Here is an 11,860-nt window from a genome sequence, read left to right on the forward strand (position 1 = left end):
TGGGAGAAGGCTGAAGTCAGGAGAGCAGCAAGAAGGGATTGCTAGCTAGCGTCCCCAAGCCAGAGTCAGAAGGCTGATGGCAGAGGAGCAGCAGAGGAACTTAGCGTTTGGCATCTCCGGGGCCAGAGAGCTGGAGCCAGAGGAACTATGAGAAGGCCAGGGGAGTGAGGGATGCTCCCAGCAGAGAGGCTGTGGGGGTTCATGCTGGAAAGCGGGGGGTTGCACTCCAGTTGGAAGGGCTGGAGTGGCTGTCCTGGTACAAGGACAGGAGAGGACTGCCCTGGAGAGCTGGGGTGTGGTAAGGGATACTGGGACTGTGCTGGAGACCCATGGTGTGGGGAAGGAGGTGAGGACGGCATGTTGCTGGGGGAGATGTGCACTGTGGCTGTGGGACTTCTGTTATGGTTTCTGTACATGGGACTTCCATAATAAATGAACCTCACAGGGGCAATGTTTATACTTGGGAAGACTGAGCAGCTTCATTTCTGGGGACTCAGAAGGAGGGAAACTGAGGCAGGTGCACTTATTGTGCTGTGGCCTACAGCATGAGGGTGCTCAGGGCAAGGCTGCCCTTCTGACAGAGAGGAACTATTTCTATATCAATGTATGCACACTAGATGTAGGTATCTACCCTGGGCCAAGCTACTTGTACTAATATTTAAAGTCCAATTCTTATCATGTACAACCCCATCGGTTTCAGCAAGGAGACAATGGAAAAAATCTACCAAGAGCTGGAAACAAGCTCTGCTGCATCCCGTGCAGATTTGGGCTCTTTAAGAGGATAAGTAAAGGTATAGCTGGCAGAATGGGGTGAAATGGAGAAGGGACATGCTCAGGAGATACTCCCTGGCAGTCCAATGCATGAGTCTGTGGAACAGTCTCCCGGGGGAAGGGCTGGCAGTGCGATCACCTGGGACTTTTAAAGCTAGACTGGGACAGTCTTGGAGAATTGACTGTAGGAACCAGTCCTGCCTGGGCCCTGGGAGGAGGAGCTGCTGCGGGACTAACAGGATCTTTCTGCTGCCTGTGATTCTGCGGCGTGACTGAGGGGGGCTGCATTTCAAACTGTGTTTGTGGTGTAACCTGCGTTTCTCATGGTGTCAGCCAGTGCAATCTTAGTGCCCCGGCGTCCCTCCCTGCCTGCCGATGGCACTTACGCTGTCGCCGCTCGTTAGGAACCAGAGACTAGCCATGTTGCTGCCCTTGTGGCTGCAGCGTCGGGGCAGGGAGCCGAAGCGGTGGTGTTAGTACAGGAGCTGTGTCGGTGCCCCGTGCCCGCGGTGCGGGACCATGGAACCCTTTGCTTTTAGCTGCTCTTGGAGACTTGAATATTTTTTCCCTGTCCCCTTAAAAATAAAAGGCAGCTCAGCACAGCCTCCGGCTCCCTCCCTCGGGGGCCGACGCCACGCGACCTTCCCTCCCGGTCTCATGTTTCAGAGTAGCAGCCGTGTTAGTCTGTATTCGCAAAAAGAAAAGGAGTACTTGTGGCACCTTAGAGACTAACAAATTTATTGGAGCATAAGCTTTCCTGAGCTACAGCTCACTTCATCGGATGCATTTGGTGGAAAAAACAGAGGAGAGATTTATATACACACACAGAGAACATGAAACAATGGGTTTATCATACACACCCATTGTTTCATGTTCTCTGTGTGTGTGTATATAAATCTCTCCTCTGTTTTTTCCACCAAATGCATCCGATGAAGTGAGCTGTAGCTCACGAAAGCTTATGCTCTACTAAATGTGTTAGTCTCTAAGGTGCCACAAGTCCTCCTTTTCTTTTCCCGGTCTCATGATTCTGCCTCTGAACCTCCCAGGGCCATGTGAGCCTGCAGACCAATAGCTGCCTGGGGGTGGGCAGCGGGGAGGCGAGCCGGCTCCAGGCAGAGATGCTTCAGCTGGAGCTGATCGATGCTGCCGGGGAGACCTCTGCCGAAGAGGAAACCGCCCCGGAGCCGCTCAAGAAGGAGCCCCCGGCGCTAACCATGGACACCTACAGACCCAAGCGGCCCACAACTCTCAACCTCTTCCCACAGGTGCCTCGGACCCAGGTAAGGCGGGACTGGAGCATGTCCCGGGGATCGGGGAGGAGGGGCCCAGAACCGACGGTGGTGATGGGTGCACGGGAAAGCCCCCCACCCCCTTCGCCTGCCCCCTGGGTTCCTGGGGAGGATTCCCAACCTCCCAGTGGCCCCAGATGCCAGTTATCTCCTTGGGGCCTCCAGCGAGCTCAGCAGTGGCAGTAGCAACTGGGGAGGTGAGAGCTGCTGGGTGGCGTTGGGCCAAGCTCCAGCCTATGTAACTCGGCCTCTGGTGCAGGGTGCGGAGGGGGTTAATCCCTTTTCCAGAGGCTTTTGTTTGGGATGACACAGCTTAGCTGGTGAATGGAAGCAGCTGAAACCATGAGAGTGACGTGGAGGCAGAAAGTGGGCGTGGGGGGTTGAAATCTTCTCCCTTGCTTTTGGGTTGGAGCCGTTGAATGGCAGGGGAGTCGCACGTCCCTCTCCTCTGAGATCACTCATTAACACCCAGATAGTTAGGTGAGGCTTGGAGGGGTACGGTGACCCCTGCCGAGATTCCCAGCGAGCAATCCAAGAAGGCAGCACCAGGATGCTGGCCTGGCAGAGATGCTGAGCTAGGGCCTTCTGCCCAGAGTATTGCGGGGTTGTCCAGGGTCACTTTGTCCTACTGATCCCTAGAAATCATTGTCTGGAGGGCGGGAGGCAGTGATGGGTCTGGGTGAGTCACCACAGGACAGTGATGGAGGCCTGGTGGGGCACTGGTCAGGCAGGGAGTGGAGGGGCAGGAGCAAAGAGTCAGCCTCCGGGGGGATGAGGAGTCTGAGAGGAGATAGATAGGGGCATAGCCATGGCAGGTCAGTCTGGTGGTGGAGAAGCGATTGTGGGGTTTGGGGGCTGGATTTGAGGCGGAGCAGCTTTGGGAGGCCACAGGGGAGAGCTTCAGTAAATGAGTCATGAAGTGACAAATTTATGAATGAGCTATTGAGCAGAGTGTGCTGGGCCAGAGGTGGGAGGGGAAGTCATCCAGGAGGACATGCAGGGCAAAGCAGTATGATGGGTACTGGAAAGCTTCAGGCTACAGCAAGGGGCTGGATGGTTCAGCTGGAGGCTGTAGTCAGTCTATCTCACCCGCCTGCTCTCAGAGGGAAAGTCAGGTCAGCCTGGTCAGGATGGGGATGGGAGAGCTCCTAAGTCTGAACATGCAGAGGCTGCTGCAGGTAGTGCAGGTGACTTGGTAGGGGATGCTTGCTGACCCCCATGTCCTTGCACAGTCAGTGCTAGAGGGTACGGTGCTGGTGCTCTCTTCTGAGTAAGATAGGAGCCCAATGTCCTGACTGGTGGTGCTTCGGGTGATTCCATTCTGTTGCCCTAAATTCCCCCTGCAATTTCAGCTAGACAGAAGATGCTTCTTCACTTTCCTAAGCAACTGTGCAGCACTGCTGTTCTATCTGCGAGGGGGCTGCATTTCAGTGTTGTGTGCAGTGGCATGAATCCCTTTGCTTGGCTGTCTCCTGCAGAGTTTGCAAAGCAGTGCATGGTGCGATACATACAAAAGACTATTTTTATCATTCTCTGTTATTGAGAGGTGGCTTCTCTTGTCAAGTAAGAGGATTTTCACCCTGGTGACATTCAGCTGAGGAGAAAGAAATGAGAGGCAGGTGTTTCTGTGTATGACAGATGGGGAGGAGTTGGTGGGTATGGCGTTGGATTGCATCAATCTAAAACTGGCAGCTGATTTAAAATTTCCAATTGAGACACTGAGAAGAGGGGAACATGGGAAAGGAGAATGGGGCCAAGGATAGAGCCCCCCAGCCATAGGGTGGGACAGTTAGGAGCTATCAGTGATGGCAGAGGCTGAGATGAGATGGCATGGGTCTCAGGAAGGTGGGAGACTTTTGCAGGGCAGGTGATGCCAGTGTGGGCAGAAGTGCTGGAAATTGCGGGGAGGAGGGGCTATGCAGGAAGGAGGGAGGCTTGGAGGAAGTAGGAAGAGGAGGTTTGGCATCCAGAGAATTACAGCAGCTGTCTGCCATTCTGGAGTGAGAGCAAGTAGCAAACCCTTGGCAGAGACGAAGGGGAGCCAAGGTAGAGATGGAGCAAGCAGAGGGCATCAGAGAGGGAGCGAGGAGATGAAGTCTGGTCTTAGCAGATCAGAGGAGAGGGCTAGGTCTCTGGAGGGGAATGCCCTGCTTTCCTGTTAGTTTAGAGCTGGAGGTTCTGTCCTGTCCTCTGAATCAGGAAGTTTGATCCAGGAAGCAAGTCCCTGGTGAAATTCCAGGGCAATGGTTTTGGGGAGAGACACAGTGGGGATGTCTGAGGGGGGTGTCTGTCTGATTTTCTGCGCTTTGGGGAGAACGGACAGGTGCAGAGGAGGGTCGGAACCAGAGGGTGGGAGAGTATGGGGAAAGATGGGTTGGGTGCAGAAGCTGAGTGGGTTGGTGGGAATGTGCAGTGGGAGAAGATGGTGCATGGGGATGGAAGGGAGAGTGGGAGGAGGATGGATAGGACTGGGGGTTAGGACGGGTGTGTGCAGTGGGGCAGGGGTTGGCTGGGTTGGGGAGTGTCCATGTGGTTGAAAGGCCCTATCGAGCTGGCTGACCTTGCTGGCTGTTGAATCCTTTATGATGCTGTTTCTCTTCATTGTGCTGCAAAGAGTCACCAGGGCTGAGTCATCTCCCCCAGAATATGGGTTGAAACTTGCCCCAGTTATGTTCCTGTTACCCCCTCTTCATTGGTACCTATAGGCAGCTGCACCTGGTGCCCCCATTGAGGCTGTGGAGACTGTACTGTCGGGGAGCCTTTGTCCAGGAAGGGTCTTCACACCTGGCTGGGGGTTGGGGTCTGCCTCCTGGGCTTGTCACTGAGGGAAGACTAACTGGAGCCATCTGGGGCTGGATCTTTGGGGGCTGGAAACCTCTTCTCATTTTGGTCTTGTCCAGGAGCAATGCTGGTCTCAGACCTGCCTGGCCAGCATGCCCTCCACCCCCCTTGGGACAGAACTAGGGGAGAGGGGGGTCTCCAGGCCAGTCACGTTTTCAAGCAGGCTCCTTTCCAAGCAGCTCTTGCTGTCTTTTAAATCAACTGCTTGCGGTCCTGTGCACGTGGAGCTGCCAGATGGACAGACAAGTCCAGAGCCTGAGGTGCCTGGCAGTGACAGCTGGGGCCTGCTGTAATCCTTTCAGGCCCTGAGTCCACAGAACAGGCTTGAGAGAGTAGGAATCTGAGCGTCACATCCTGGTTAGTGCTGCTGGTGCAGGGCAGCCTGGATAGGCACTGACATGGTGGGGCATTGCTGGCTTCTTGTGTTGGCAAAAGGAAAATAAATGTAGAGAGACCACCCTAGTGAAGAGGAGGTGAAATGTTGGTGCCAGACAGGAGGGCTGCTGGATGGAAGAGAGAAACATCTGAATGGCAGGGGAGCCTCTTGTTGTGGAGCATTTGCCTCTAACGCCAGGATAATACTTCTTCCCATCTTCTGCTGTTACGTAGAGTAGAGCAAGTGGAAGAGTCCTCCAAACAGAGTGCAGCGAGAGTCACTGTGGGAAGGAGAGATTTCTTCTTCACTTTCACTTCCTCCTCCTTGGATTTGCCATTATAACCTCTTTGTAAGGGGCAGCAGCCAGCCTTTGCCCTGAAAATACTGTAGTATCAGATTAGCGACTCTAGTCGATGCTTCAGGTCTTCCCCTGGAGTTGGATGGAGTTGGGGGCTGCATGTATCACTCAGGGACGTGGTAGCTTTATTGGGTCAGGAATCCAAACACAAGTTCTGAGTAGTTCTAGTATGGAAAGGGACTAGGGGTCATTCTACATTGCAATCACAGAGTGTAATTGCAGCTCATGTAAACACACCCAAGCTAGCTTTTATCTTACTAACTTGGATACTGGAGCAGTGAAGCCATGGTAGCGCAGGCTTCAGCATAGGCTAGCTACCCGAATAATTGTCCAGGTGGCTTGTACAGACTATGTTGAAGCCCGTGGTGCCACAGCTTCACTGGTCTAGGACCCAAGCTAGCTAGAGTATGTCTACTGCAATTGCAGGGTGTGATTGCAGGTTCGGTATAGACATACCCTCTGTACCAATGGCCCTTTCTTTCCCTACAGCCCTGCTCCCCTGCACATGTATGTGTATTAGAGTCGGAATTGCTCACTTCAGTGACTAACACACATTCTTACTGCTCTTTCCTCTTGTTAGCCCTGCAGAACCTACCTGGCTCCGAGAGGTTGGGAGAGTCGATCCCCTATGCATCAGCAGCATTTTTGTTCTGTTCTGGTGGCAGAATCTGTATTATGAGTTGATGTGTGTGACATGGAGAGAGTCCCGCTTGGCTCCCAGATCCCAAGAGGAGTGTGTGGCATAGGCAGTTAGGAAGAAAGCTGTTTTTTGCAGTCTCGGCCCATGTGATCTGGAGTCGCTATCACGGAATCCAATGATGTCATTTGTTTAGAGTCACTTTTGGGAGCCAAACTGCCCCTGGAGCCATTTCAGATAAGGGGTTGCTATTGTAAAAGCACATGGCTTCACTGTCAGTGAAGAGTGGCTGCAGGTCCCAGTGAAAGAGTTACACTGGGGAGCCAGAAGGCCTGCAGGCAAATAGCACTGTTCACAATCTCCTCAGCCTCTGTCCATCCTTCCAGCAGCACGAGGCTGTCCTCTCTCTTCATTCCCTCCTTGTCATAGGTTTGATGGGTATGGCCAGCAGCACTCCTCCTGTAGCCTGGTACCCTCCCCTCCCCCTGCTTTATCCTGGCACACTCACCTCTGGTCTTCTCTCCTTTTTTTGAGCAGAGCTGATCTCTTGATGTGGGAAGGCTCTTACTGTGACTCATTTTGCAAACAGGGCAGGAGCTGAAACTGCACCCCTTGGTGCAGTGTCTCTACCTCTGGGCCTGCAGTGGATCCTGCTGATGGTGAGGCTGGGCAAATTCAGCCTCTGGCAGCCTCTACTTTTCCCTACTTCCCCAACGATCTTCCCCCAAGAGGGTCTCTAGAGATGCTTGTGGTCCCTGTTGACTTGCCTATGGCTCTCCTTTTTCAGTGCTGCCCCTCCCTGGGACACCACCCACTCTCTCTAGTCTGCGTTGCTGTAGGCATGGACTTGGTCCTGTCTAAAAAGAGTTTGTCTATCTTAGATCCCCATTAACATAGGATCTGAGCACTCCACACTCCTTAGTTTGTTTACTCTCACCATGCCCAGGGTGGTGGGAAAGGACTCTTCTCCCCCACTGTACTGGTATTAGATAGATGTGACTTCCCCAGTGCTACACAGGAAGCCTGTGGAGGAGTCAGGCATTGAACACAGGTCTCCCAAGTTCTAGGCTAGTGCCCTAACGACAAGGCCATCCTTTGGGACTGTTGGATACTTGGATGAGGAACTAGGAGGAAGGGGCACTGACTGGCTTCTCTGAAGGCATGTCAGGTGGTGACAGCAGCAAGATGAGCAGGGTAGGGGCCAGAGGTTGGGAACTACATTTAATCCCTTTCCTTATAGCATCTGGCAATAGCTTCCTTTGCGTCCCATTTGAGGCTGATGGCTCTCAATTGATGCCCAGTTCTGCTGCTTCCAGACCCTTCCCCTCACAGTCAAGCTCCCTCTTCCATTTGGTTAGGAAAAGGGGGTTGTGTTTCCTGTTTAAAACCAGTGTTGTTCGCCTGCTCCCACTGTAGAGACTACAGTCAGGATCTGCTCAGAGCCCTCCTTTAGCATCCCCACCCTTAGGGCAGGGAGGAGGCAAAGCCTCATGTATTCTTCCAAAGGCAGGGGCTAAGACCATCCGCTGGCTTCAGTCACAGGCATCCCCTACAAACTTGGTTGCACTCACCACCTTATGGCCCCAGGAACCAGCCTGCTACTGCTGTCTGGGCAACTGTCCTACCACTTTTCAAGCTGCTACATCCCTCTCCATGGGAATCCTCCCAGATAGATGCTCCAGCTCACTAGAGCACATGGGGGCATTCCCACTTAAACCGCTCTGTTCTGCGGTGTGGGATAGACTCCCAGAGCACCTTGTTTGTTAGTGTTGTGGAGTGGCTGGCATCGCCCTAACTACCACCCAGCCCAGGTGCCCATACTTTTTCCCCTCCATGGCCTGCTGTCCCCTCCTTCTCTCTGTGGCTAAGTACTGGGCACATCTGGGTGTGTGCTGGGCCCCAATGAGCTGATATAAGCTCTGGTGTATGACGGAGTGCAGGGCCCCTCAGATCTCCCTTTGGTGCTGCCCAATGGTGCTCAGTGATGGGGGTGCTTCTGACTCCATTTCCCATCGTTCTGTGGGAGGTTGCTCTGGGGAAGCCTTGCTGCGGGGCTGAGCTCAGATGCAGATACCCTGAGACCTGAGGCACTCCAAGGGTCAGTGGAGGGAGGGAAATCAATCTGCTGGGACCAAACACCTGCTTGATCAGACTCTGTGGGGGCATGAGAGTATCTAGTCATCCCCCATTCAAGCCCTTTGTGGCTTTCTCTCCATTTCCGCAATAGTAACCTCAATGCATCCTATCCCTGGGCCACTGTGCAAGCTGCCTGCATTCTCCATGCTGGGTTTGCTGCATTCGATGCCCACCACGAGGGGCCCTGCACATTCTTATAGTCCCCTGACCAGCTCATGCGCTGATGGAGAGGGGGCTGGGTGCTGCTACCTCTTCTGGGCACAGTGTGCAGGAGCCCTGGCAGAGGTGGTCGCTGTGGCAGCTTGGCTGGCTGCGATCCCATTCTGACAAGTGACTGGGAGCTGCAATGAGGCAAGTGGGGACACTTAGTTCTTTGCCCTGGCATGAGCAGGGCTTTTGGGGGCTATGTTGGCAGCCTGCACCAGCCCTTCTAGTGCGGGGGGTCTCCCCCTTCCTGGGCAGAGGGAGGGAACTGGCGGTCTCTCTATACAGCATGTGCCTTCTCAGAGGCTCTCCTTGGCTCTCTGCACTTGGAAAGGGGAACGAGGTGACTATTAGGCAGCTCAGACTCTCAGAGCTAGAAATTCCCTAGCAGATCTGAATCCCTCTCTTTGGGGAAGGCATATGAGTGTTGGGAGGATCTGCAAATCCTGCTGACAACAGAGAAAATCCAAAGGGCCCCCTAGACATGACACACACGCTGGAAACAGCTAAATGAGACTCAGCCTGGGGTGATATACATCTAGCTGGGAAAAAATAACCCAAAAGCTCGATCCTTAATGGGAGGGGCACCCAGAGAGCAGATTCCTTCCCACTAGGCTGAGAGAGACTCTGCGGGGATGGCCGGGGGGGTGGGGGGAGAGCAAACAGGACAGGAGTTTACAGTGAGATGGTTGCAAAACACCAGTGATATTTTGGGGACTGGATATGCAAAATCCTCAGTCCCAGACTGGGGACTTTGGAGAGATCTCACCTTAGATCCCGCACTCAGTGCTGGGGTCCTCAGTCCCAGAGAGCTCACATCCTGGGACTGGAGGGGTCAATTTATGAGGAGAGATTAATAAGGCTCTGTCTAGGCTGGCTCGGTGATCACTAAACGTGAAGGGGGAAAGTGATGTTTGCAGGTGTCTGAAGGATGTAAACCCCAAGGAGGGGAAGGAATCTTTAGGGCAGTATACTGAGGTGTAACTAGAGGGGTGGGATGAGACTAAGAGGGGATATTTTGATTTAACCTCAGGAGATGTCTTGTGTCTGAGATATGGATGAGTCTACAGAGGACGGGGTGGGGGACACAATGCTAGATTGGGACAGAACCCTCGAGAATGCGATGGAGGGATTAGATGGGCACAGGGCTAGATGGGCCATGGATCTGCTCAAGCACAGAAGGGAGAGGGATACCAGACTGGATGGTCCATCTCCCTGTGGTGGACCCTGTTCACTGGGAATATGTCCCACACTGCAGCTGGGAGCGAGCCTCCTAACTGGGCAGACAGATTCATGGGTGCTTAAAAATAGCAGTGTGGACACACGTTACTGACAGAGGCTTGGGCTAGCCACCCAAGCTTGGACCTAGGTTATAGGGTGGCTTGAGCTCTGGTGACTAGCCCGAGCTTCTGTCGGTGCTGCACCATGCACACTGCTGTTTTTAGCACGCTAGCTCAGGCCCTGCTAATGTGCTTCTGTCTGCCCAGGCTGGCAGGCTTGCTCCTACCTGTAGTGTAGACCTACCCCAGTGCCCACCCCTCAGAATTTGTCAGCTAATCCCTGGAAGCAGCTGGTGGGGGTTGTGGGATCTTGCTGCACTCATGGTTTCTCTAACTCTGCCAGGAACACTCAGGAGTAGCACCTGCAGGATGCTTGATGCCCAGTACCGGCTTGATTTTCTGAATGGCATCTCACCGAGGCCATGTCTGAACTGGGAAAATGCATCAAGTCCCCCTTAGGATTAACTATGACCAGCTAACGTTTTTTAAACATGCCTGCCTTATCCACAGGAAGGGCAAAATTGGGTTGAACCTCACATTAATTCAGATATCATAGTTATGGTGTTTTCTAAAAAGATCCAGTTTCCCAGTGCAGACAAGGCCAGAAAGACCAGGTCCTGGGGCAGGAACCAAACAGAGTGACCTTTGTGACCCTCATGCCCAGTGTGGCATAGGCAGCGGGACAGCTATGTTGCCCATGGGGGAAATGTTGGTCCTGATGATAACGCATCGTTTTTCTCTTGCCTGGCATTGTTGTGTTGGGAGCAGAGCATATGTACACAGTGCTGGCTGTGCCCTGGAGCAGAGGAACAACCAGTGTGTGTACATGCTGCCTGCCATGCTCACAAGTATTTCTCTTGGCGCTCTGTGCCCAATGACACTGAAGGGCCTGTACTTCCTGTGCCACATACCCGGTGTCTAGAGCTTCTCACGCCAAGCATTGCTGGATGCATGACCTGGCCCCTGGTGCTCCCCAGCCCGGGAGTTAATGTGCCTCTCATTGGTGGTTCTAGTGTGCTAGAATTCATTAGCTCCTCTGGTAACATGGACAGTGAAGATCACAAAGTGAATGTGGGGAGGAAAGAGCATGCAGGTGAGAGACCACGCGCACAATGTGTAGATGACAAATCCTAGGTAGGTGCAAGGTTTGCTCAGGATTTTCCTGCCAAAGGAAAACAAAATCTGTGTGGGTCCTTGGGGCGGTGCCCTGAGTGCCACTCTAGGGTTGGGGTACAAAAATCCAGATCAGGTTCTTTCTCATCGTTTGTGGCTCATTCCCTCCTGTGCCTTGGGTTAGCTCCCAAGCTACTGCCTAGGCTTTCCCAGCAGCAGCTGCAGATCTGGGATTAGCTTGTGGATCCCCCAATGCCCATGGACAATAGTTGGCTGATGTGGAGGGAGGCTGAGGCAGTGGAGTGGTGGGCCGATGGAGGGACAGGGCATCTTTGTGCCATGTACTGTTTACTGTTCCAGATACAAGGCAGCTTTGTTCTTCTTCTCAGGACACTCTGAATAACAACTCTCTAGGGAAAAAGCACAGTTGGCAGGAGCGGGTGTCCCGGTCGTCGTCCCCCCTGAAAACTGGTGAGTCCCAGGCTCTCAGAGGAGGCTGCTTCTCTCACTCTTTCCCCTTCTGTCTCCTGGCAGTTCCTCCAATGCCTGGATCTCAGAGGAGCAACCACAGTGCTGCATCCTCCCAGTGCCCCTTCCCTCTGGCCTATGTCCAATGAGGTGGGTGCTGTGCTTATCCACAGGCTGATGGAGGCACATTCGGCCAGCTGGGAGTTGATTCCCCTCTGTCCACCCCCTTGTACTGGGTACCTGTCCTCAGCTGGTAAGGTCCTTCCTTTCTTGGTGTCCTGGAGGCTGGTAGCATTCCAGCTTGGACCAAAAGTGAGAGATGGGTTGTCCTCAGATGTTTTTATAGCAACCTTGGAGCATGAATAGCTCTTCTGGGGGTAGCATTCA

The 11,860-nt window shown here is 53.5% G+C and overlaps 1 protein-coding gene across 3 annotated transcripts in view; it reads left to right on the plus strand.

Moving 5' to 3' along the window:
• Positions 1-11,860, plus strand: part of MAPK8IP1 (mitogen-activated protein kinase 8 interacting protein 1) — a 50,759-nt gene that overhangs the window by 27,230 nt on the left and 11,669 nt on the right. For all 3 annotated transcript variants that reach the window (XM_038405067.2, XM_043515607.1, XM_038405068.2), the window contains 2 exons: positions 1,818-2,051; positions 11,395-11,476. In XM_038405067.2, coding sequence (XP_038260995.1) covers positions 1,818-2,051; positions 11,395-11,476 — 316 coding nt within the window. The remainder of the gene's footprint in view (positions 1-1,817; positions 2,052-11,394; positions 11,477-11,860) is intronic.

Source organism: Dermochelys coriacea, chromosome 6 (assembly GCF_009764565.3).
Source record: "Dermochelys coriacea isolate rDerCor1 chromosome 6, rDerCor1.pri.v4, whole genome shotgun sequence".
NCBI classification, from domain to species: domain Eukaryota; kingdom Metazoa; phylum Chordata; order Testudines; family Dermochelyidae; genus Dermochelys; species Dermochelys coriacea.